Consider the following 24437-nt stretch of genomic DNA (forward strand, 5'->3'; position numbering starts at 1 on the left):
AGTCCTTGGAAGCTCTGAAATTTTCAGAGCAGTAGCAGCGGGGAACATAGTTTCTCCTGACTCTCACTAATCCTTAGTAGAAGATCCAGTCCTCCTTTCTACCTGCCTCACCAAACAGTTTGTCTATTCCTGCCTTGTTCATTTACGTCACCTTGTGTCTTAGCTGCTTTTATGATGATGTAGGGTGTCCCTTATTTTTTTGCTAGGGACACTCACATTTGATGATGGTTGATTGATCTCGTGGATGTCATCTCCTTATTTTTATGCTAGGAGATACATCTTATTATAATGATTACGGGTTTTGTATATTAAGTCATATACATTCCTTTATATTTTATTATTGTTGAGTTTGTTTTATTCAACTTTTTTGTGTTAATTGTTTTAGAATGTTTTGATACATTGCTTTACACAGATACCATTTTTGTACATATATGATACATTTCTCCTGTATAATATGTATATTACCTTAAGTTAAGAAATATTATTAGAATTAAGTATAAATTAAGTAATATTTCTATTTTGTATCACTGTGTATATGTATCTTTATTAGCAATTATATTGATTTTATTATTTTATTTTATCTTTTATTTGAGACCTTTTTATATTTTGTTAAATTTCTTTACAATCTTGTGCTATTTCTCTGGTACGATTTCGCGCAGCGACACGACTGAGCCCAGGAAAAGGGATTTTGACGTAAGGAAAAATCTATTTCTGGAGGGCGATTGGCTCGTGTCGCCAGCGAAATCCCGCCCTACCCATCCCATCGCCAAGATTGTCTGCTAACTTCGGAGGTGGCCACCAGAGGCGCAGCAGTCGGCAGCATGGATGGAGTAGTAGTAGTAGGTGCTGCCCACTCTGTGGGTCGGCTCTCCTCTTGGGGGATTTTGAGTAGGGGAGAATTCTATTGGCATTTGCTCGTGGTAGTGGTCTCACTCGCCATAGTGTTCATACCGACACTCTCTGGGAGAGTGAGCGAGTCAGTTATACTGACCTTTTTCTTTATTTATTTATTCTCTGGTATGTGTTAGTACATTACCCTAGAAATAATAGATTAAAGGATATTTCGCTGGCGACACGAGCCAATCGCCCAGAAATAGATTTTTCCTTACGTCAAAATCCCTTTTTATGATGAAATTGATAAAAAAACCCAGGAATTTGAGGATATTCCTCATAGATAAATACAGCGAATGTGCAAATTTTCTGCGAATAATGTGGGGAAACATTCCCGAGAGAAATCCGCGAATGTGCGAGTCCGCGAATCCGGAGAACGCGAATACGGGGGGTCCACTGTATTCCTTTAAATTGGAAAGAATCCCGATATTAAGGATAACTGGGGAGCTATTATGTCGCAAAACCCTTTACGTAATTTGATTATAAGATACTACCAAGAAATTATTACCCCTTAGTAAACAAGACTCGAAATCCAGCACGACTGGGAACTACGAATTATGAGCTTTGTAACTTTAGTCAAGCGCGTCTGGGAATTACGAATAATGAGCAGACTGCAAAATGTCTTGGTAGGCAAAAGCACTGTCTGAAACTAACAAAAAACACATATAGACTTTTTTCATATATGTACTACTTTTATAAATAAAGTAGCTGCACATCTTAATTCCAGCTCTCGTTCGTAAATTAAGTTCCATTCGGCATCTAAAGACAGTGATCATGTCGGTAAAATGAAATCAGCTGATATTTTAAGAATGTAAACAAAACCAGAATGCAAATGGCAGATCACTCTGTTCATATAATTCAATAATGTGGTAATAATACAAGCAATATGATTAGATATAGTAAAACAAGGGTTTTATTAAATTGAACATTATATTCTCAATACACAAATATCAACTTTTGCAAATGGATAGGTCAGTGTAACAACCTAACCCAGGCAAGTATCTCTCTCTCTCTCTCTCTCTCTCTCTCTCTCTCTCTCTCTCTCTCTCTCTCTCTCTCTCTCTCTCTCTCTCTCTCTCTTTAAATTATGGATGAAGCGATTGTAAACCTGTAGTACAGCCATGAGCAACAAAATTGAGAAATGACTGATTGCTGACATTTGCCATCACTATAAAAAAAATTCGCAGGTGAAATTGATGTTCATGTCAAGGTAATTGCTTTATAGCAAAGGAAGATGAAGGAAAGGAAAACACATCTTGGAGAAGTTCTGCCGTACGGAGGTTTTCGCGCGTGTGTTGGAGACACCTGTTCTCATGATGGTTCTAGAATCGGCAGGAGTTATGTGGAACTTGTCAGGCGCCGACGTGATGAGAGAAACACCGCGATTTCTGATGTAATACCTCGTCTAGATTCATCTAAGAAGTTCCAGTAATCTCTGGAGTCGGTGACGTTCGCCGTAGGCTCCGCCCCCAGAGTGCCGTATAAATACGACGGACGAAATAGGAGAAAGGAGAGATCACCAGTTAATCACAGAGATCATTAGTAAGAGAGACAGATCAGATTATCAGTGAGAGATCAGCAGCATAGATCATCCGAGAGAGATAAGAGAAAAAGGGACCGACGAAGGATCAGAGGAAAAGTTGCTTGAGAGTTGGTTGGGTTCTGGTCTAGTCGTCTTCAGGAGTGGACGACCGAGTTATCTCGACGTTGAGCAGACTTCAGAGAAGAAAATGTTCTGCTAGAGGTTTTGGGGAGTACCTGCCTTTCAAGTATCAAGAGTAGACATTATTTTCTGCAATACGGAGTCAAGTGGACGTCTGCAATCGCAGTTCTCCTTTCGTGAAGTCATCACTTCGAGTCACTAAACCGGCCAGCAAGTATTTGAATTACCTCACTGTTCCCCCAGTTCATGCAGTGTAAGATTTTGCCTTTTTATGTAAATAGAAGATACCATTCTGCATTTACCTTTGTTGGTAAGCTTGTAAATAAACCTTTGTTGTGTTAGTGTTTCTTTCTATATTCGTATCCCCAGTTTCAACTGTTGGTGTTGAAATATTTTTTTTTATTTATTTCATATCGAACCTGAAGCGGACCTCTCTCTCAGAGGCCGTAACAGTTCAAAACTAGCGAAATCACACTTAACGCTTATACAATCAAGTATTGTGCCACTTTTAAACCCAACTTTGTTAATTTACAAGAAACTATTTAAATTACATATATTCTATCAGCCAAGTGTAAGGCAATGAAGATATCGATAGCTCAGTCAGCCAATATTTTGAGAATGTAAACAATATCGAATCCAAATGGCATACAGTGACAATGCTTATGTTCTGTAAAGTACATTTAACATTTTCAAATTATTTTCTCCAGAAAATATTTATGTTTAGGCTTACGTATAGACCTTTTTGTTTTTAAGAATTATCCAGATAGAGATCCTACTCATGTAACAAAATGAGAACTCGCTCATCCTAATGTCTAATAATGGTAATTATCCATGGTAATTGTTAATTAGTTGTTTTGTTTACAGTATCAAAAGTTGCATCACTAGTGATTCACTTGAATAACCTACGGATTTTACCATTATTAGGTTACAAATGTCTTGTTTACAGTGTCGATAGTTTGTCGATAGTTGTGACTGTAGCCAACTATTGATACAACTATCACATTTCAAGGGTTAGCCTATTATTAAAAATCTCACAACATTCTCAGGTTGTCACAGAATGCCTCTTACATTATAATTTTCAATAATCTTAAGTTCAATTGTGGTTTTTGCCGTTTTCCTCACCAAATGAGCATGGGAACATTGCCTATTAGCGGCGACTGACCTAACCACTTTTGTTTACAAAAATCATTTGATTCCTTGGGTCGGTTTCCGGATTTTTGGTTGAGCTCAGATGCAACATTTACTCAAAATTTTCCGTTGAAATCCGATTATTTTGAGTTCTAATACGATCGAGATCTGGATCTCTACTGTACGTATAAATATATTGATATATTTGTGCTAGGTGTGTATATATGTTACAAATCCTTTGCTGCAAAATACCCACCGCAGCAGTAAGCACTCCTCTTTTTGAATATCAGTGATTTTCACTTATCATTAAGGTGTGGGAAAAGAACCTCTGCCAATAGATTGCCTGTATCTATTAATGTTGGCAACTTTCTATTCTCAAATTCATTAGCATTCCTAATGTTTTGGGGTAGAAATGTTAGCCCTCCATCCATCCCCATGCATCGATATTAGGGGCATAAACAAACTTGAGTTCTCTTTGCCAAGTTGTTCCTCTCTTTCCCCAAAAGTGGGCAGGGTCATTGTCACCTACCCAAAACCAAAATAGTGCAACTTGTGAATTTCAAATTTTGAGCTGCCAGGTGAGTGAAACTTTATATAATTAATACGTAAGCATATATTAAACTTTATCATAAAAATGTAATTTTTGTGTGATTTTTATGCTGAAGTATATCAGGAAATTCCAGTTTATGTCCTTGATTTTTTCAGATATTTTGTACATATCTCTCACTATGATTCTAGTTATAGTACTGTATTTTTTTTATTATATTTTTGTAATGTCAATTAACTGGGTGCAATCCCAGCAAGTACATTTAACAAATTTTCTGAGCAAGATTATTATTTTGAATCTACAGGGCTCTTAGTTGGTCTCCAAAAGGAAAACAGTTAACTGTGGGGCTTGCTGATGGAACTCTAGCTCTATTCAAGCCAGATTTGACACTCGTCCGTACCGTGAAGAAACCTCCTATGGATGCGTTGGGCTCTGTGCAGAGCATAACTTGGTTCTCTAATACAGAATTTTTCATTGGGTACAGATTAGAAACTGAAGAAGGAGAACAAGGTTAGTTTTTCACTTTTCTCAGTTCATGTAGAAACAGATTGTGATGTTTTTATGAATGCTTCACGTTTTTATGAATGCTTCACCAAATTTCCAAAGATAAGGTTAGATGAAGATTGTCCTTCAGATTAATTGATTGTTGTTTGCAAGGAAGTCTAACATCTACAGATAACACTTTAGTTTCCATCTTATCATACCATTTTAGATTCAAGTGTAAAATACAGGTTAGTTTAAGTTCAGGAACTATGTGTAATTGCTGTTAGCTGTCTGTAAGATTATCTAAAATAAATATTTAGTGCAGTCTAAATTAAAGGGTCCTTGTTACTTACCAGAAAACCAGGCCCCCAGTGTCTGTTGAGGTGCTGCTGTATTAAAAACTTACAATTGGGATAGTGGAATAAAAAAAAAAAAGCATATGCTGGTGGAAGTGCTTTAGAAGATTAAGTTGAAAGTAATTGTGAGGGTTTAGGGAAGTCATAAGGATACAGATATCAGTGCCACCACAAGGTTCTTTTATTTTCTAAGTAAAACTTGGAATACACTAGGTTCATAATTTCAGAACTTTGTTGCAAATAGATTTTGGTCTGTCAGTCTGTGATATACTTATTTACCAAATTAGCTTGGATAACAGGGCTTGGAGTAGGTGCTATTTATGACTTCATGATGGAGGCAAGCAGCTGTGGATGCTAATTAGTGTTATGATTGAGTGATGAACAATGAGTATCTGATAAGCACAGGATGATATTCTTGTGCTATTCATATGTTTCCTTCAGTCTGTTATTTATAAGCACCCTCTTTAATTCATATGCATTTTGTACATTCATTGTGATTGAGCTCTTACAATATATCAATATTAATTGTAAACTTGTATATAGTTGTGAATAACTTTACACTTCCAATATTATTGTGATTACATTGTAGTATTCAATTGTTACTCTGTATTTTATTTACAATTCCCTCACTATAAGAAATTCAGCTTATCAAGTTTGTGGCTATTACATTGTAAAGCATTACACCATAGCATCAAAGCTTCCTTCACTTTAGATATGAAATTAACCACACATCTTCCAGTGAGTTGTGGATTTTGGCTTATATCTAATTCTTAACTTGTACAGCAGGCAGTTAGAGTCTGGCTTTTTGCACCCTATTTCAAATATGTACAAATGCAGTAAGTCTGGATTTTGTATTTAAATTGTAACACCTTATAGTCAAACTTGGCCTTTTTGGCCACTAAGGCGTTGGTCGAGTATACCAGGGATTTTCCCCACCATAGGCGTTGGTCGAGTATACCAGGGATTTTCCCCACCATTGCCACGTCTACCCAGGTACTTCCGCCCCACCCCTCTCTCTCTCTCTCTCTCTCTCTCTCTCTCTCTCTCTCTCTCTCTCTCTCTCTCTCTCTCTCTCTCTCTCTCTCTCTCTCTCTCTCTGACTGATCTTTGTTCTCATTTTGACCTTGTCTCCACACCACCATGGAAATAAAAGTCAAGGCACTTTTTTTTATATATATAGAGGTTTCCCCAGTAGGCCTAATGCTCTCCATGCTGTTTAATCAGGAGATTCGTTGTTTGAGCTGTCCTTGATGTTAATGACGAATGACTGTAAATCGCTCAACTGCTATCTCTTGCTTTGCATCTTGTTCCTGAAGCTTCTCAGCGTGTTTTATTGCCTGCTTCCAGCTTTCTGCTGTCACATTGTTTAAAGCTTCTTTGACTAAATGCTTAAGTTCAGCAGTTTTGAATGTATTTCTCTTGGATATGTAAGGTTTTACCTCACCCATATAAGCTCTATCGGGTTGTATTGACAGTGGTATGGGGGTAGTTGTTCAACTTTATGTCCTGCTTCTGAAGCAAGCATGTTTTTTTTTTCCATTACTCATTTTTTTTTGCGAGTTCGTAGAGCTCCACTTACAGCATGTCGTCATGTGGATGTGCACCATTCTTAATAAACCAGTCCTTTATTGCTTCCTCTCTCCAAGATGATGTTTGGTTTTTTTCAAGCACCGTCAAGTGGTATGATGCGTTGTCCATCACAATTACAGACTTTGGGGGGATGTTGGGTAACAGCTGGGTTTTAAACCATTGCTCGAAAACTGCAGCATTCATCTGGTTGTGATAATCACCATCATTTTTTGCTTGGAAAAATAATTCAGCATTCTTGACAAAGCCTTCTTTTCGTTTTCCCATAGGCGGCTTTACTCCTGTTGCTTGTTTGGAGGCCATGTCAGTCCAACACTTTGCAACAGTGTAATTCTGATTAACCCAGGTTTCATCAAGAAAAACAACATTTTCTAAGGACTGTTTGACTTAACTGCCTCTCTCTCAAAAATCTTGTGCAAGCAACAGCAACATCACTTCGTTCCCTAAGGAACTTTCGGCTGTCAACTTGCGAAAATCGGAAGCCAATCTGCAACAGAACTCTTCGAAATGATTCAATGCTACCATTGTAAGATATTTTCTCCTTCAGCTTTTCGGTGACTTTATAGAGAGTAGGGATTTCATTTCTTTCGTGAAATTTCAATACAGTTCTTCTTAGGATACACTTATCAAAGTCATCAAAATTCGTAACTATTGCAGGATGATTTGTCAGTTAATGGAAGACAGGTTTCTTGTGTTCAGCCTCTAACCACCATTCTTGGTTTGGTTTGCTGCAAATCCTTCTAACATTCCTTTCACTTACTTTGGTGGCTTTGGCTGTCCGAGCAAATGATTGAGTGAATAGTAACAAAGGTCCACCACTGGCCTTTTCATCTAAAAAGTACCAATTTACATTGTAAATTATTTCCTTTGCTTGACTATGCAGGCGGGGGCAGCGAGGAGTAGATGTATCCATGTTGGGAGTCCAGACTGAGGTGGCCGCAGAACACAATGACAGTACAGTGGTGTTGTCAAATCTCAGGAAAACATTTTTATTAATATTAATTTTCCCATCAAATACTCAGTCATTCTTAAACAAATGTAGTTTTATTATAAAACACAGTAAATTACCATATATTTAGTTAGCATAAAAAATATGAGACACATTTCGTCATCACTGTCGTGGCGTATTTATAGAATTGTGGCAGCTGTGCAGGAAATCCAGGCTAAACACGGCCAACGCCTCAGTGACCAAAAGGCTGAGTTTGACTATAGTCAGTAAGAGGAAATTGTAATTAAAAGTTGTATCTTCATTTTCAGTGTTGATGTATGTGAATGCTCCCAAAACACAAGAACCCAAATTTATTGTGTATGAATACATTTGCAACCAAAATGAGGGGCTGAGACCATCTACATTCTACCAGATTCTTTTGCAGGAGTGGTATGTGTTTTGTTCATGAAAGTTGTTCTTGGTATGTGTTTTGTTTATGAAAGTTGTTCTTAACAAACTTCATTTTATGTCAAATGCAAATTGTAATAAAAGGTTGTTCTAGATTTAGTCAGTTTCACATGGTGATAGATCTTATATTTTTATTAAATAATTTCTTGCCCCATTTGAGGCAAATCTTTTATATTAATCCCTTGAAAGTTTAGAAATTTACCGTAGTGGTATGGTTAAGCTTTATAACCAGATCCTCTCCAAAAGAGATGAACATTGTTATAGTTTGACAGCAGTCAGTTAAGCCATCTGGATTGTGTGGTATTCAGTGAGAAAAATTGTATATATTTTGTTTCTGTATTCTTTTCAATGCTAAACTGGAATTTTTGATATAGAAAACTACCAAAATAAACTATATACAGAATGCTTTCCCTTGAAATTCAAGTTAATTGGTGCTTGATTGTTTGCAACTTGTTATATGCACAAGTGTACTTATCTGTATGTACCAATAATATTCTTGCATTTGATGGTTTTGTGAGAATTGATATTGTATTTCCAGGAGTATTTTGTGTTTAGCATCCTCAAGAGCGCCTCAGTTGGGTGTTTTAGGCTCCATACAAGACGTGACAGAAGGAGTCTGGTGTGAGCTAGAACTAGAGGAAGACAGAAAAGCTGATATGCATTGCATTAACATAACAGAAACAACCTACCCTATGGGTATGGCCATAGATTTCACCTCACAGAAGATCTTCATGCACAAAGGTGAATTTAATGTGTGTGTGGTGTTTCTTAGTTAAGTGATGGGTCAGTTCTCAGAGAATTTCATGGTTTGACTTTAACAACTAGCTGTGTTTTAGATTAAGCAGGCATAATCGGGAATATCTATTGTCACATTATTATATGAAAAATATTATTAACGGCTGTAGCCATCCAGTAGACTAGACTAGAATTGCAATATAGGGTCATAAAACCAGGAAATTACTTTCTGATCCTCTATTGTCTCTATCACAGAAAAGGGTTGTGCCATCAGTACACCTTATACAGTGCAATGTAGGCATTACTTAAGGTTCTTTGCAGCATCCCTTCAGCCCCCAGCTCTAACCTCTTTCATTACTTTACTGTGGCTTCACTTGTATTCTCTTTCGTATATCTTACTTTCCACCCTCTCATAACAATAATTTCATGAGCAAATTCAAGGATTTCATCCTGTTACACTTAATTAAAACCTATTACTTTAAATTTCCCTCTTAGTGATGAATAACCTCAGGTCTCAGTGCTTTGCCATTGTCCTAAATTTTGTACAGTAGAGCCCCAGATCTCTATGTTAATTCGTTCCAGAAGAAGCAACGAGATGCGATTTTGTCGAGATGTGAATGGATTTTTCCCATAAGAAATAACTGAAAATGGATTAATCCGTTCTTGAACACCAGTTATTACCCTAACCTTGCCTTTTTATACAAAACATTACCCATAAATACACAAATTACAATTAAATAAGTTCAGTGTTAAATAATATACCATTCAACGCACTTTTTTAATTTTTAAATATACTCTGTAGGAAAATAACTGCCCTACTTACACCCAATTCGGCCATAATACGATGGTTGACTGAACACAATAAGCTAGGCTAGGTATGTAGTATGTGCTGTAAGGGGTAAGCATAATTATTGTTACTAATAACAAAAATAGTGAATATCAAGTCTAATTCTCAGGAAATTAATAAAACACTGAAAATAAGCCGAATTATGTCAGGTTATCATAAATTGATGAAAAATTCCCTAAGTTACGTCGTTAGCTTAGTGGCTGTGAGCAGACGTAAACAAACACAAACAAATCATTCTGTCTACTTGATACTGTATACAAAATCACTTTAAAATATCTTTCAATAAGTGTTATGATATTGAAATTTTTTCCCTCAAATTATTGTTGTAAAATAGGGGTACTTTTCATGGCTGCTTTATGCTTTATAGTGTGACATCAGACATCATTATCGGCTGAGTAATACCCATTGTAAGTAGATCCTCATAAATGCATGCCTTTAAAATTGGAAAGAATCCCGATATTAAGGATAAGGGGGGTTGTTGATATCACAAAACTCTTTAATTTGATTATAAAATACTACAAGAATATATTGTCGCTTAGTAAACAACAAGGCTTGAAGTCAAGCATGACTGGGAATTACGAATAATGACTAATGAGCAGACTGCAAAATGTTTTGGTAGGCAAAAGCATTACCTGAAAAAAAACATGTATCACTGTATTTAATATACTACGTTTATAAATGATGTAGCTGCAATTCTTAAACCCAGCTTTCTTTCGCAAATGAAGTTCCATTCGGCATCTTAAGACAGTGATCATATCGGTAAAGTGAAATCAGCTGATATTTTCCGAATGTAAACAAAACCAGAATGCACACATCGGATCGCTCTGTTCGTAATATAATTCGATAATATGTTAATAATACATGCAATATGATTAGATACAGTAAAACAAGGGTTTTAATAACATTAACTTTATTCTCAATATACAAATATTATTGACTTTTGCTAGCTAATAGGTATGTGTCAATGTAACAACCTAACCCAGGCCAACCCCTTTTCAAGCTCCCCTCTCTCTCTCTCCTCTCTCTCTCTCTCTCTCTCTCTCTCTCTCTCTCTCTCTCTCTCTCTCTCTCCTGATTTTTTAAATTACGGATGAAGCGATTGTAAACCTGTAGTACAAGCATAAGTAACAAAATCGAGAGACGGCTGATTGACATTTGCCGTCACCATAAGAAAAAAAAAAAAGCTGGCAAAATTAATGTTCAAAACTAGCTAAATCACACTCAACACTTATACAATCAAGTATTGTGCCACTTTTAAACTCAATTTTGTTAATTTACAAAAAATTATCTAAATTACATATCTACCAGCCAAGTGTAATGGCAATGAAGATATTGATAGCTCAATCAGCCGAGATTTTGAGAATGTAAACAATATCGAATGCAAATGGCTTACGATGACAATTCTTATATTCTATAAAATACGTTTAACTTTTTCAAATTCTCATTTTCTCCAGAAAATATTTATGTTTAGGCTTATAGACCTTTCGGTTTTTAGAATTATGGATAGAGATCCTACTCCGTAACAAAGTAAGAACTCGCTCATCCTAACGTCTAATTATGGTAATTACGGTAATTGTGTAATTAGTTGTTTTGTTTACAGTATCAAAAGTTGTATCAGTAGTGATTCACTTGAATAACCTGGTTTTTGCCATTAATGGTAAGTTACAAATGTTTTCTATAGTGTCGATAGTTGTGACTGTAACCAACTATTGATACAACTATCAACACTTCAAAGGTTAGCCTATCATTAGAAATTTCACAGGATTTTAAGTTGTCACAGAATGCCTCTTACTTTATATATTTTCAACAATCTTAAGTTCAATTGTGTTCTTACTGTTTTCTTACCTACTGAGCATGGGAACACCTATTAGCAGCGACTGACTGAACCACTTTTGTTTACAAAAATATGATTCCTTGGGTCGGTTTCTGGATTTTTGGTTGAGCTCAGATGCAACATTTACTCAGCATTTTCCGTTGAAATCCGATTATTTAGAGTTCTAATACGATCGAGGCCCGGGTCTCTACTGTATTCCAATTCCAGTGTCTCAACTTCTTTCGTTTTACTTTCCATGAGTAATTAATATGACCATAATAATCAAGTTGATGTGAATTGTATTTTAGGTTCCCGAAACTTGGCGCTTCATTTCTGGTCTTCCAATGTCTCCAGATACAGCCTTAAACTATCATGTAGGACAAATGCAATAATGCTTCTCAGTGTTAAAATTGACTTTTCTCTTCTTTACTATGGGTGCTTTTACATCAGACTTTCGTTTACAGGGTTTGATGTGAAATTACTCTTTCCACTTACTCCTGTCATGTGCACCTTCCCTCAGAATTTCCAGCTGGTGTAGGCTGTCATCCTTGCCCTATTTCCAGGATATCCTAGGCTGTGTATGGCTGGTCTCTTCGTTTTTTTTGCCCTATTTCCAGGATATCCTAGGCCTTCCTGCTGGTTTTTGTCCAGTTGTGCTCCCTTATGTAATCTTGATCAACAGATCCTTATCCTATCTCATTGCATGTCAAAAGCATCTCATTCTGTGGGATCTACAGAGCCAAGAGATGCAGTAGGAAAACACTAAAAGCACTTCTCATATAAGTAACTTACCAAGTAATTACATAGCTATAGTTTCTAGCATGTGCAGCAACCATTATTTGAAAAATCACAGTAGCATTTTAATAGTTTAGTGTAGGTGACAAGCCTCACCCTCTAACAGGAATATTGGAAACAACTTAGCTAAAAACCTTGTTCTGTTTCTGCCGACTCTCGAGTAAACATTGTGTGTTTGCAGCAGCTTTTGTTCATTGTTTTTTGGTTTTATAACTGGATTCAGGGAAGTATTATCACCTAATTGTGGAAAGCCTTCCAACTTTATTAGCTTATTAGTGTTTAGGATCCAGTTTTTCATGAGGCAGCCCCCAGTTATCAGCGATCCAGTTTTATGGCACTTATCTAGCAATAATGATAACTGAATTTCCAGTGCTGATAAGGACCGATCCCTGCTTATTGGCGCCGATAGCTGTGGATGGGCGCTATTATCGCTAATTTTTGGTTACTGTCACGCCGTCAGGAGTTGAACCCCCCTCCCCCTCCCCCCCCAATAACCAAGGGCTCCTTGTATTAGTATCTGTTTCTAGTTCCTCTAGCCTTCACTATTGTAGCACAGTTTGTAAGACCAGATTCACTAAATTTTGCTTTGATTCACATACAGTTTGCAGTAAGTGTAGAGGACAGGTGTGTAGTAGAGAGAAAATTTGTGTAGGGGACAAACTTCACCCACTAATAGGAGTATTGGACACTACTTAGCTGAAAACCTCATTCTGTTTCTGCTGGCTCTCGAATAAGCATTGGGTGTTTTTGGCAGCTTTTGTTCATTGTTTTTCAGTTGTATAACTGGATTCGGTGAAGTATTACCTCTTAGTTTTGAGTAGTCGTCCAGCTTTATCAGCTTATTAGTGTTTAGGATTAGGATTTTCATATATTAGTATGTCTGATTCTAGTTCCTCTTAAACTTCACTATTGTTGCGAAGGTTGTAAGACCAGATTGACTATATCTTGCTATGATTCACATACAGTTTGCATTTAAGTGTAGGGGACAGAAGTGTAGTTTGAAGAAAACTTGTGTTGAATGTTTTGACTGGGATGAGAAAAAGTGGAAACTTCTTAGATCTCACCTAGGCAAGTTAGCTAGGAAGAGGAATGCAGCTTTTAGAGCCAAGAGATGGTCATGTAGTGCAGAAAGAACTTCCAACCTGGGTTAGAAGTTAGCCTGCTACTCAGTCTACTCCTATTCTCAACTTTTCTCTTAATCCTTTTACTTCTACTTTTCATCCACCTATTCCCATGCCTGGCTCCCTTGCTACTGACCTTTTTATCATTGCCAGTCTCGAATCTAAGTTCGACGAGAAGATAATTTTTAGTAGCAACTATTGTGGCTGAGTTGTGTGAATCATTGAGAGTGGTTATGGATAAAGTGTTCACCAGAAAAGTGTAGTGCAAGTCAAGGAGGTAGCTATCATCCCATCCATTCTCCTAGACTGAAGTACCTGTCATACTTCCCTAAACCTGGAAGAAGACATACTGGAAGTCCAAGGGAGGACAATGGGGTTTCCCCACGGGTAGTCGCTACCTCAGGGAGCCTGTTGTACGATCCCTGGTGTCGACAGAACAGTCATTGGAAAGGTGTCTCGTTAGGAGGGCACAAAGTTATCAAACTGATGCTTTAAAATCGTTTCTCTACCAAAATTATCGTAAAATATATTGTATTCATGTGAAAAAATTATTGTATATTTGCCACTATATTGTGACCTACAGTAGTACAATGGTGGTATATAATAAATGGCAGAATCTTTTATCACCAAAACATTTAATTTTGGTGAAAATGCTTTTTCAAACCTCTAACTCACCTGGTAGTTATATATATAGCTTACGTCCCTGACGTAAGCTATATATATAACTACCAGGTGAGTATGTTCAAAAATTTATTTTATCATGAAAATAACATTTTAATCAACAGTCTTAGAAGAGCTCAAATCCCAGAATATTTATATAAAACATATGTTAGTTGGAGAAGCTATAGTACATCATACCAAAGGCAGTTTAATAATACATATACAATAATTATCTTACAAATGGCAACCCTGCAGTGATGTCACTTCTGACGATTCTGACAACAGATAGGAGACACAGGAACCAATTCCTGGATTCTTCTAGGTCGCTTAAGACCCTTCAGATGATGTGCGTTGGCATTCAGATCAGATTAAGCGAAGTAAGGCCATTACTAGCCCAAAGTCTTCTTGTAGTTATGCTACAGCTATATGGGACACGGCACCACCTCCTGAGTGCCCAGTGCAGTATTACCAAATCTAATTTGCCATTTGATGCTAAACTCTATGAAATTATGCTAAATCGATCACAGCTCACCTGCTTCTGAGCACCAAGCGCCCATTCCCAGATATGCTTCTCCACTTCATTCGTCACCTTTAGAGCAAGATGCTCTGTTTTTGGCTCCTATTAAGCGACAATTAACTGAAATAATGAGTTTATTGAAGAAAATTCCCTCCTTTTTTCCACCAGCTGCCCCATTCTCACCTGCCTTGACTCTTTTAATGAGGATTCATCTGGACAACTGGATTAGACTCCTCAAGATGGTTCTTCGTCCTCCAGAAGTTTCTCAAGGAAATGGGGTATTGGCTTTCAGCTAAAAAGCAACAAGGGAATGCTTGTTTCACCTCCTCCCTCTTGCTTAGTTCAAAGAAAATATTTATGTTATCACTGGAGAATCTCTTCTTTGGGAGTTGCTGTCTCCTCCCAAGAGGACTTCTCTGTTCTCATTGACTTTTCTTGACTGCGTTCTTGTTGAAGTTTTCAGCTTTCATGACTAAGAAGATTGTCCAATTCCAAGCATTATGAGGAGACATTGCCTTGGACTGGCTAGGAGTCTTGTCCTGTGCAGATAAGTCTATTAGGGATGGCTCCATAGAGCTTAACTCTCTTTTCACTTTAGGAGTACTTAAGAAGAAAGAGTTCTGGTGCTTCTTTACCACTAACATACAGGACACAGTTAAGGAAATTGTGTCTGACCTTCATAAGTCAACACAAGGTCTGTTGGCTCATTTCTCCAAGCGTCCTAAAGATTCGCCTGCCTGTGCTCCCAATACAGTCTCTCCCATCCAGCAGCAGCGCTTTCTTGGCAGTAGACCCAGACCTCAATTTAATATACACTTCCCAATGTACGATTCACAGCAAGGTCATTTACCCCAAGAGGTGCTAGGGGGTTGCCACTTAAGGACGACAGCAATATTATTCATTAGCAACATCAGTAGTGGAACCAATGTTTTCTTGCTAATTTTTTATCATTTTTTAACTGATCACTTAATGTTATAAATGGTTGTATTCTCCTTGTTTTGCAGATGAATAATAAAAAATGAAATGTAAGATATTTTGAAAACTGATATTTAAAAAGAATATATTTTGGAAAGACAAAATTTTTTTCAAAAACTGTATTTTAGTTTTGGAATGTTTTATGCTATATGTTCTGAGATAATTTTCCATTTTTTTGTGACAGTATTACTCCTTAGCTATTCAAGAAACACATATAAAATTATAAAATATATACAGCAGTTATTAATTGGTTGAATCGGGGTATATGTGTGTGTGTGTGTTAACTGATATATGCACACTAACTTTTAAACCAATACTATTACTATCGTCACTGTCACTATAATTATCTGTCTCTGTATCACTATTTCATGGAAAAGAACAAGCATCATCATCAAAAGCCATTATCACCAAAATTTACAATATAAACAAAGATTTATATAAATTTTCGAACATTTTAGTTTCAGGATATGAAAGCCTCCCTGGTCTCGCCCCTCGGGGCTGATGAAATGTTTACAATTATGCTATTTTGATACCTATGATGAAGAGAAATCTGGTATCGTTTATGTTCAAGAGTGAACTGAATGACTGGTGAGACTGTTGACATCACTGAAACAGAGTAAGGGGAGGGACTAAATTTACTGCGATACTTGAAAACAAAGCATCTATCATATCGACGTCGTCCTTGTGCAGCATGTAAAGCGTCGATTTTAGCCACGTGCCGCACCTTGTGGGCTAAGAAGGGCTCAACCAAGACAATTGCCCAAAAGTGAAAGAGAAGTCTTTCATGTGCCAGTAGAAGCAGATTCCTAGAGTTTTGGTAAAAGTGGCTGATCAGAGGAGCAGAGCCATGAATCATCAAGGCTCTGAAGAAGGGCTATACCATCCTATTCCTGAAAAGCTCACTATATTAGTTACTTCTCCCATCACATTGACAGTTTACTTGAGAAAGCCATAGAGGAAGTCAAGACACCAACACAGGGTTTTTTTACAACTGTTGCTTTGTGGTCTGAAAACATCTGGGGCCTGAGGACAAAATTCAAGATGGAGAGGAGCCATTCAGTCCTTATGTTGTGTCCTTTTTAAAGTAGAGTGTTCGAGTGTAGGTTCACTTACCTGCTTCTTTCTTCTTGATGATTAGTTCTGCAGTCTGGTTCTATGTTTAACTTTATGCTTCTTAAGATTGAAAAAGAAACCCACAAAATCACTGTACAACGTGTTTACTTCTAAGTAAACACTGCTGGGCCTTGACCCAGGCTGACAACCCAAACATCTCTTGAAAATGGGCCACAGATAGGTACTCGAGTGTGGAGTAAAATTAAATGTAAATTACTTAGAAGAAAACACGTTACACAGTGATTTTGTGGGTTTCTTTTTCAATCTTCAAAAGAAAACTGAAAGAAGTTTTTGTTTGGTTTATGCTTCTTCTTAATGTTAGTTCTGGGTTAGTAATCTTAGTTGTCATTCTCTAAGGAGAAGTTTGAATGAGACGAACGGCAGAGTTTCTTTCTTTACTGTTGCAAAGAATACAAGTTACAGCTACAGAGTTTATAAAGTGAGACTGGGTTGGTCCACTGGCGTAGTTCTTGCTTCTTCACTGTATGACAGCTGCCGGTCCTCTCTCTCTTCTTCTGGCGTTATGAAATTCAGCCCAACCTAAGGTGGTGTAGCTTCTAGTTCTCTGCCCAACTAGATTCTTGATTCATGGAGTGGATATTTCCCTTATCTTTCCCCATATCCTTTTAGGTGGGGTTAACATGCTAATTCCTCCTCTTCCAGGGGGAGTCAATAATTTAACATGTTAATACCTCCTCCTGGAGGTGGAGCTGCATTCTAGATAGAAGCTGAGTAAGTCTGGTGCGAGGTCACAGGTCAGAGATTTTATGACGGTTTTAATATTTTAAATGCGATGGTGTTATGGTCCAACGTCCTGTGACTAAGGTTTTGTTACGTCTAGGCTTGTTGATCAAGTTCTGACTCACACACCAAAGCTCAATTCTCCCTCTTTCTTTCTCTTTCTCGTTATTTCACTGTACTTTGATTATTCTCTCTCTGTTTTTACGCTACCCTATCTACTATTATTTCTTATAGCTATCATTACACTTTCATGCATTCACCAGGGCAACTGGATGGTAATGTTAGACATGCAGGATCCATACTTTCACATTCCAATTCACCCCCTCCCAGGAAGTGTCTCAAGTTTCATTTTCTGGGCAAAGGAGAGGCAGTCCCCAGTTGTCAGTGGACTCAGTTAATGGCGATCCAGTTTTATGGGGCTTGCCTACCGCCATAATGTGCTGAGTTCCGGTTATTGGCACCATAACATAGCTAACAGAGGCACCATAACCAGTTATCTGCGCCATAAGCACTATAAATCGCTGAGTTTCAGTTAATGACTGTTTTTGCTTATCAGTACCCTGCTGAGAACGCCCCCCGCCCCCCCCCCCCCCCCCCCCCCCCCCCTCCCCCCCCCCCCCCCCCCTCCCCCTCCCCCCCCCCCCCGATAACCAGGTACATCCTGTTTATCAATTTCCGGCCCTTTGTTTTGGCCTTTCAACAAGTGCATGAAGGACTTAAACAAGGTTTTACCTTTATTAAGGAACTGGGCCTTCTTATCAATCTAAAGAAATCTCATTTGACCCCTTCTCAAGAGATCCTCTATATATAGGGATGACTCTCAACTGATTTTTGGGCTTTTCTGTCTCCCATTAGATTTTCCAGCTGCCATCAGATGGTCCGCAGGTTTATGAGTCTTTCTTGCATGGTTCAGCATTGGATGAACCTTCTAAGGACGTTGGCTTCTGTAAAGATTTTTTCAATTTGGGCAAACTGCAAATGAGAGTTCACTTCTTTCTAGCCAACAGAGAGAGGAAAGCACAGCTGGACCCTTGCGTGTTTATGATCACATCAGAGATCAAAGCAGACCTACAGTGGTGGATGGCTGAAGGAAAGTCCCTTCAACCTCTGGACCCTGACCTAGATTATTATTCAGACACATTGGACTTAGGCTTGGAGCTCTACTTGAGATGCAGAAAGTATCTATCATGTGGACCCCAGAGCAACAAAGTCTACATGTAATGTCAGAGAACTGAAAGCAGTTTGTCTAGGTCTTCAGTGTCGCTCAACCATGTTGCACAACATGATAGTGATAGCCCATGAGGTCAATACCATGCCATTGGCATATACAGGCAGTCCCCGGTTATCGGTGGACTCAGTTAATGGAGATCCAGTTTTTAGCGCCATAAAATTGGCAATTTATGGCTCCATGATGTGCCAACTTCCAGTTATCAGCTTCATAAGGTGCCAATAATAGAGTTATGGTGCCATAACATACCTAAAGGAGGCACCATTAACCGGATATCGGCACCATAGGCACCATAAATCACCAAGTTGTGGTTAATGGCAGTTTTTGCTTATCAGCACCTTGCTGAGAACAGAACCTCTACAGATAACTGGGGACCGCCTGTACTTACTTTCTATATATGACGTTTTTATCGGCTCCTTTTATTAGATATATATATATGTACATATATATTTATCTTTCTTCTCTTAGGAACAGGTTGTACACTAAAAACTGTTATGGTCATGCAGAATCATTAGATGATGCTTACAGTTGTGATGACATTCAATTTCCTCCCAAAATTAATCTGTTTACGATTAAGAAGATGAAGAAATTAGTAGCTATAGCAAATCAGACAACAATCATCTGAATCAAATGTAAATACTGTATGGCAAGATGCAGTTCCCCCCAGAAAATTTGTACTTACAAAAAGTTAGGAAGTGGTACAAGAAAGGGCTTTCGAACTTCTTGGAACAGTTGTAGTCAGTGCCTTTATACTGTTCAAAAAATTTCACACAAACCAAGCAGTTTCAGTTGAAAAATTTGTGAATTTGTAGTGCTCTCACTTTTGGCAGGTAAGGCAAGTGAAGAGATAAAGACTTGAAAGAGTTTTCACTAATTGGGGAGGAAAAATCAGTTCATGTTTTGATTGAGTTGGAATAGTAATATATAAAAGTGAGAAGAGGATGTAGAGGATATTATGAGGTACTTACTAAAAATGAAAGAAACAAAATTGCGGCACGTACAGCAAAGAGAGTAAGGCAAGCTACATTCATGCCTTTCAAGAATCATTCAGATGAATTCTAATGTTACTAGGATATATCTAAAATGTGGCATATTGATATATGTACTCGTGAGTTTCTGCCCATAAAAAGTTGAAACTTAAAATATTTTTTAAATATTGTACTTTTTTGCTTATATTTTTTTACCTGGTCGCATTATGGTGAGAATAACTTTTTTTTTTTTTTTTTTTTTTTTTTTTTTTTTTTTTTTTTTTTTACTTTATATTTCAGGAAGGTTGCTTTTATGTTTTTACTTTTTTAAAATTCAATTAATAAACTTTGATTTGCAGGCATTTTATGGTATTTCAAACCATTTATATACTTGTAAAAAATGGAAATTAAAAATTCATAAAAATTCAAAATTGTACCACCAGTGGTACATGTGGTGTTTAAGTCTTGTTTACAATGTACCACAGATAGTACATATGGTGGGTAACGTGTTAAGCTATTCTTCTATTTTTGTAGATGGCAAGACCTCTGGCCCTGGTCCTGTGATTTACTGCATGTCTACAGGTGGAGAACTCAACATTTTTCACGTAATAAATAATCGCTCGGGAGCTGAAGCCTTAGTTGTACCTGCAGAAACTTTACCAAAGATGGGACATCGCACAGCTGAACAGTACAAGGGTTCAGGAACACCCTTTTCATTTGCAAAGCCAACTGTGACTATACCATCTACAACAAAAAGTGCATTTTCAAGGTATGTATTCACTGTTAGTAATAGGGCTCAATTTGACATGTAAATTGTATTACCTTTACACTGCTAGCTACTATCGGCGTTGAAAGTAAACCAAAGATTAATGCTTGGTTGACCCACAAGGACTCGTATCCCACCGGGTGGCATTAGAATGTTTATGTTCTTATCAGAATTCTTCTTGCTGTCTCCTTGTGCATATGGTGTAAATTGGCAGGAATCATTTTTAGTATTTCTGCCTGATTTCCTGTATGATATTGTGCTTGATATCTAGTTTTGTAATATGGTATCTACAGCAAGCAGAGATAGAAGCATTATTCTTTATAGGATGATGTTTTATTTAAGTAACTTACCAAGAGATAAGGTTGCTGTGATCGCTACCTTAATTTGATATTTATGTACACTTTGTCAGCTGTCTGGCCTCGCATAGATAAAAGTTGATTTCATTGATATGGAAAGGCATTTTAATACAAAGATAAGTTGGCCAATAATATATAAGGTAAAGTGGTTTTATTTCGTTTACACTTTGTTTCAGTTGCAAACAATAGCACAATAATGTACAAGGATTATCATCTGTATGAATGCAGTGTTCGGACAAGTTATTCATTACCAAAATGATATTGAATTTCTACACTACTATTAAAATTTCTGAAAGGTTGCTGTGAATGTAACTGTATAACTCAATGTTTACATTTTGTTTGCATTTTGTTTGTTTGCACTCAGAGTTAAAAGTTGATATCATTGAAATGGAATTATTTCTTGAATGGGCTATTGATTATCAAGATATGTTAATAATATATAAGGTGGAAATAGTTTCATTACTTTTGTTATCAGTTTACATCATAATGTGAATCTTTTAGTGGATGTCGGTGGTTATCACACCGAGGCTGAGGCTTAGTGTGCTGATAAACATCATGTACACAGCACATAAATCTGCAATGTTGTGAAATGCACCAGTGATATTGTAATCTTAGAGGCGGCCCAAGGAAGAACCCTTGACTAACTGATCGTGCGACTGCTGATCCACGACGAAGCGATGACCCCCTGTAGTATCGTATTATAACCCCTAATGGACAGACCAGGTCGTATGAGTAGCAATAACAGGTTGTGGGTGGTGGACGGACCCACTCATGGCAAGCATCAATATTATGCACCATTGATTTGGGGGAAGAGATGCCATTACTTGTATAGCCCTTAAATTAACTAAACGGCAACCTTTAAACTAGCCAAGATCAAGGAAGCAGGCTTCTCAGGGGTTAGTTGTGATCGTGACTTCAAGGGAGTGTGTTCTGCCTTTCTCTCACATGACATATTTTTATAAATTTGCTCATAAGTATACCAACGGGTTGCTGTTGGTTTTAGTTTTTATCTTTTATGATAGTATGTCAGTTATAATTGTAATTTTGCAAAGGAAAGTGCAAAGAATATAAGGAAAGACATGTATACTAATTTAAAAAAGTTAATGTATCTTCGATCTCAGAAAGTTTATGAAAATATTTTACAACTAATATATACTTAGAAATTGCTACTGATTTTAGTTCTTATCTGTTTTGATATTATATGAGCTATAATTACAATTTTACAAAATAAATTCATTAGAAAAAAATACATTTTACTTGGTAAAATTTACGATTGTCATGTAAAAGAGGCTGCACAAGGGCTGTAAATACGTAGTCCTTTTCAACTTCTCGTAAAAGGTAGAGAAAATTTTTAGAAGTTTTTCTCAACACCTTGTACATTTGCGTAACTTATTCTTTCCATTGATGCGTTTTTTTCTTAAATTGGCCACCACAAAGTTTCCCTGGCTTGGGGTACTGCATATTGATTTTTTAGCCTGGCTCATAAGAGATGAAATGCAAGCAAATGAATATGCATCTTTCCCATGGAGCTTTTAGATAGTTATGCTTTACTCCACTGTATCCAATAATATTGTATGTATATTCTCATATCACTACTGTAGGGCCTCGTTAATCACGGGGGATAGGGCCCAGAACCCCCCGTGATAAGTAAATACCCGTGTTATCCTGGTACCCCCCCTGAAAATTGCTTTAAACCGCCTACTTTAATAATTAACCCACCCAAGACCACTATTTCAATGTTTATGACTGCCTACTTTAGTTCAAGCACCAAATATTTCTTCAACTATCACCTTAAACTAAATTCAAGACAGTTTCAAAGTTATTCTTTCCTATCTTCAATTTCCCCTGTATCAGATCAGCAAACAAAATTATAATTACATAACAATTCCTTTCTATTTTCATGATTTGGCTGCTGCACCAAACTTAAAGTACATAGTATATCTATTTCGTGAATGAACATATTTATGATAAAAAAAAACATGATTTACTGTAATGATTACAGCACCCAACTATAATATTAATGTATAAACAGCAAAATACAGCAATAAAAATCTAGTTTTGTCTTTTGTTTACATTTAGAATCAGCTGATGGACGTTTATTACGAAAGAATTATTTTGGAAAACAATTTAGTTGCTAAAAGAAACGAATTTATTAATGGAATTATTATTATTATTATTAACTTTGTACATAATAGTTTATGATATTATGATACAGTAATTCATATTTCATTGAGAGAGAGAGAGAGAGAGAGAGAGAGAGAGAGAGAGAGAGAGAGAGAGAGAGACAGCAGCTTGTGACGAGAGTAACTTGAATAGCTTGAGATAGCAGCTTAGGACGAGAATAGCTTGAGAGAGCAGCTTGGGACTAGAGTATTGTTGACTATCTTAGCTCAAGAATAACAATGAAATTTGTAATTTAAATATTTTATGATGATAAGAAATGAAACATGGATAGTGAATGATATTATGATACAGTAATTCATATTTCATTGAGAGAGAGAGAGAGAGAGAGAGAGAGAGAGAGAGAGAGAGGCAGCAGCAGCAGCAGCTTGTGACGAGAGTGACTTGAATAGGCTTGAGATAGCAGCTTAGGACGAGAAATAGCTTGAGAGAGCAGCTGGGACTAGAGTATTGTTGACTATACTTAGCACGAGAATAACTATGAAATTTGTATTTTAGATATTTTAAGATGATAAGAAATGAAACATGGATAGTGATAAGATATTCTCTTGTATACTGTTATGTGATAATCATTCAGTCAACTATAAAAGTTGTATTGAAGCACAGTTTCGTAAATCACAGAAAATAAAAGTATGGCAACACCTATTTTTATTCTTTCGGGGACCATCCTGTTCTTTTATTACGATTATAATAGATCGTATTATAGTTTTTTCTGTAAGTGATGAGAGAAGAGAGAGAGAGAGATTTTTGCTATTTACATTCATAGTATTTGAAAATTTGTGAATGAGTTTTATTCTAAAAATGCATTTAGTCATGAAAAGAAGAAGAAAACAGTAATCAGCGAATCTTGCTCTATGATAAAATTCGTGATTTCGTTAATTTTCCGGAATATACGTAGCATTTGGGCTTCACAAAAAAGTAAGTACTAAAGTGATTTATGACAGAGTTTAGAGGATACTTACATAAAAATACATCGGTACTTTGTAGAACGGTGACGTCACGGTGGTCATATGTATTTTTTTCGTGAGTGAATATACATTTATGATAAAAAATAGTTACTGTACTGCTTAGAGAACCATATTGTAATATTAATGTAATCACATCAAAATGAAGTAGTAATCATTTTTCATTGTATACTGTAAACATGTAAAGTGTATTTTTGTCTTTTGAAAAATGGATTCCCCAAGGAATTATTCCTTGAAGAGGCTTTTTATTATGAAGATATGCCAATAATATATAAGATTTGCATTTTATTATGAATATATGACATTAATATATAAGGTAAAAATGGTTTTATTACGTTTACGCTTCGTCGCCGATTGCAAACAACATACGATTATCTATTCGTTTGTATGACTGCAGTGTTCAGAGAAGTTGATTATGTTATACCAAAACAATAATGAAGTTCGAATTGAAAATTTGTTTACCTAAATGTTATTACTACTGTAATTAAACTACTACTATTAACATTTCTAAAAGGTTAAGAATGACAAAGGTGCTGTGAAGTGTAACTCAATGTTTACATTTCTGCTGGCCGCTCAACTACAAGTTGATGTCAATGACATGGAAT

General features: G+C 36.8%; 1 protein-coding gene across 2 annotated transcripts in view; it reads left to right on the forward strand.

The window, feature by feature from the left end:
* The window catches only part of LOC135214474 (nuclear pore complex protein Nup214-like), a 184345-nt gene that overhangs the window by 82703 nt on the left and 77205 nt on the right, over positions 1–24437 (forward strand). For both annotated transcript variants that reach the window (XM_064248820.1, XM_064248821.1), the window contains exons 5-8: positions 4534–4739; positions 7913–8033; positions 8590–8792; positions 20099–20333. In XM_064248820.1, the coding sequence (XP_064104890.1) occupies positions 4534–4739; positions 7913–8033; positions 8590–8792; positions 20099–20333 (765 nt within the window). The remainder of the gene's footprint in view (positions 1–4533; positions 4740–7912; positions 8034–8589; positions 8793–20098; positions 20334–24437) is intronic.

The sequence above is a fragment of the Macrobrachium nipponense genome, chromosome 45, assembly GCF_015104395.2.
Source record: "Macrobrachium nipponense isolate FS-2020 chromosome 45, ASM1510439v2, whole genome shotgun sequence".
NCBI classification, from domain to species: Eukaryota; Metazoa; Arthropoda; class Malacostraca; order Decapoda; family Palaemonidae; genus Macrobrachium; species Macrobrachium nipponense.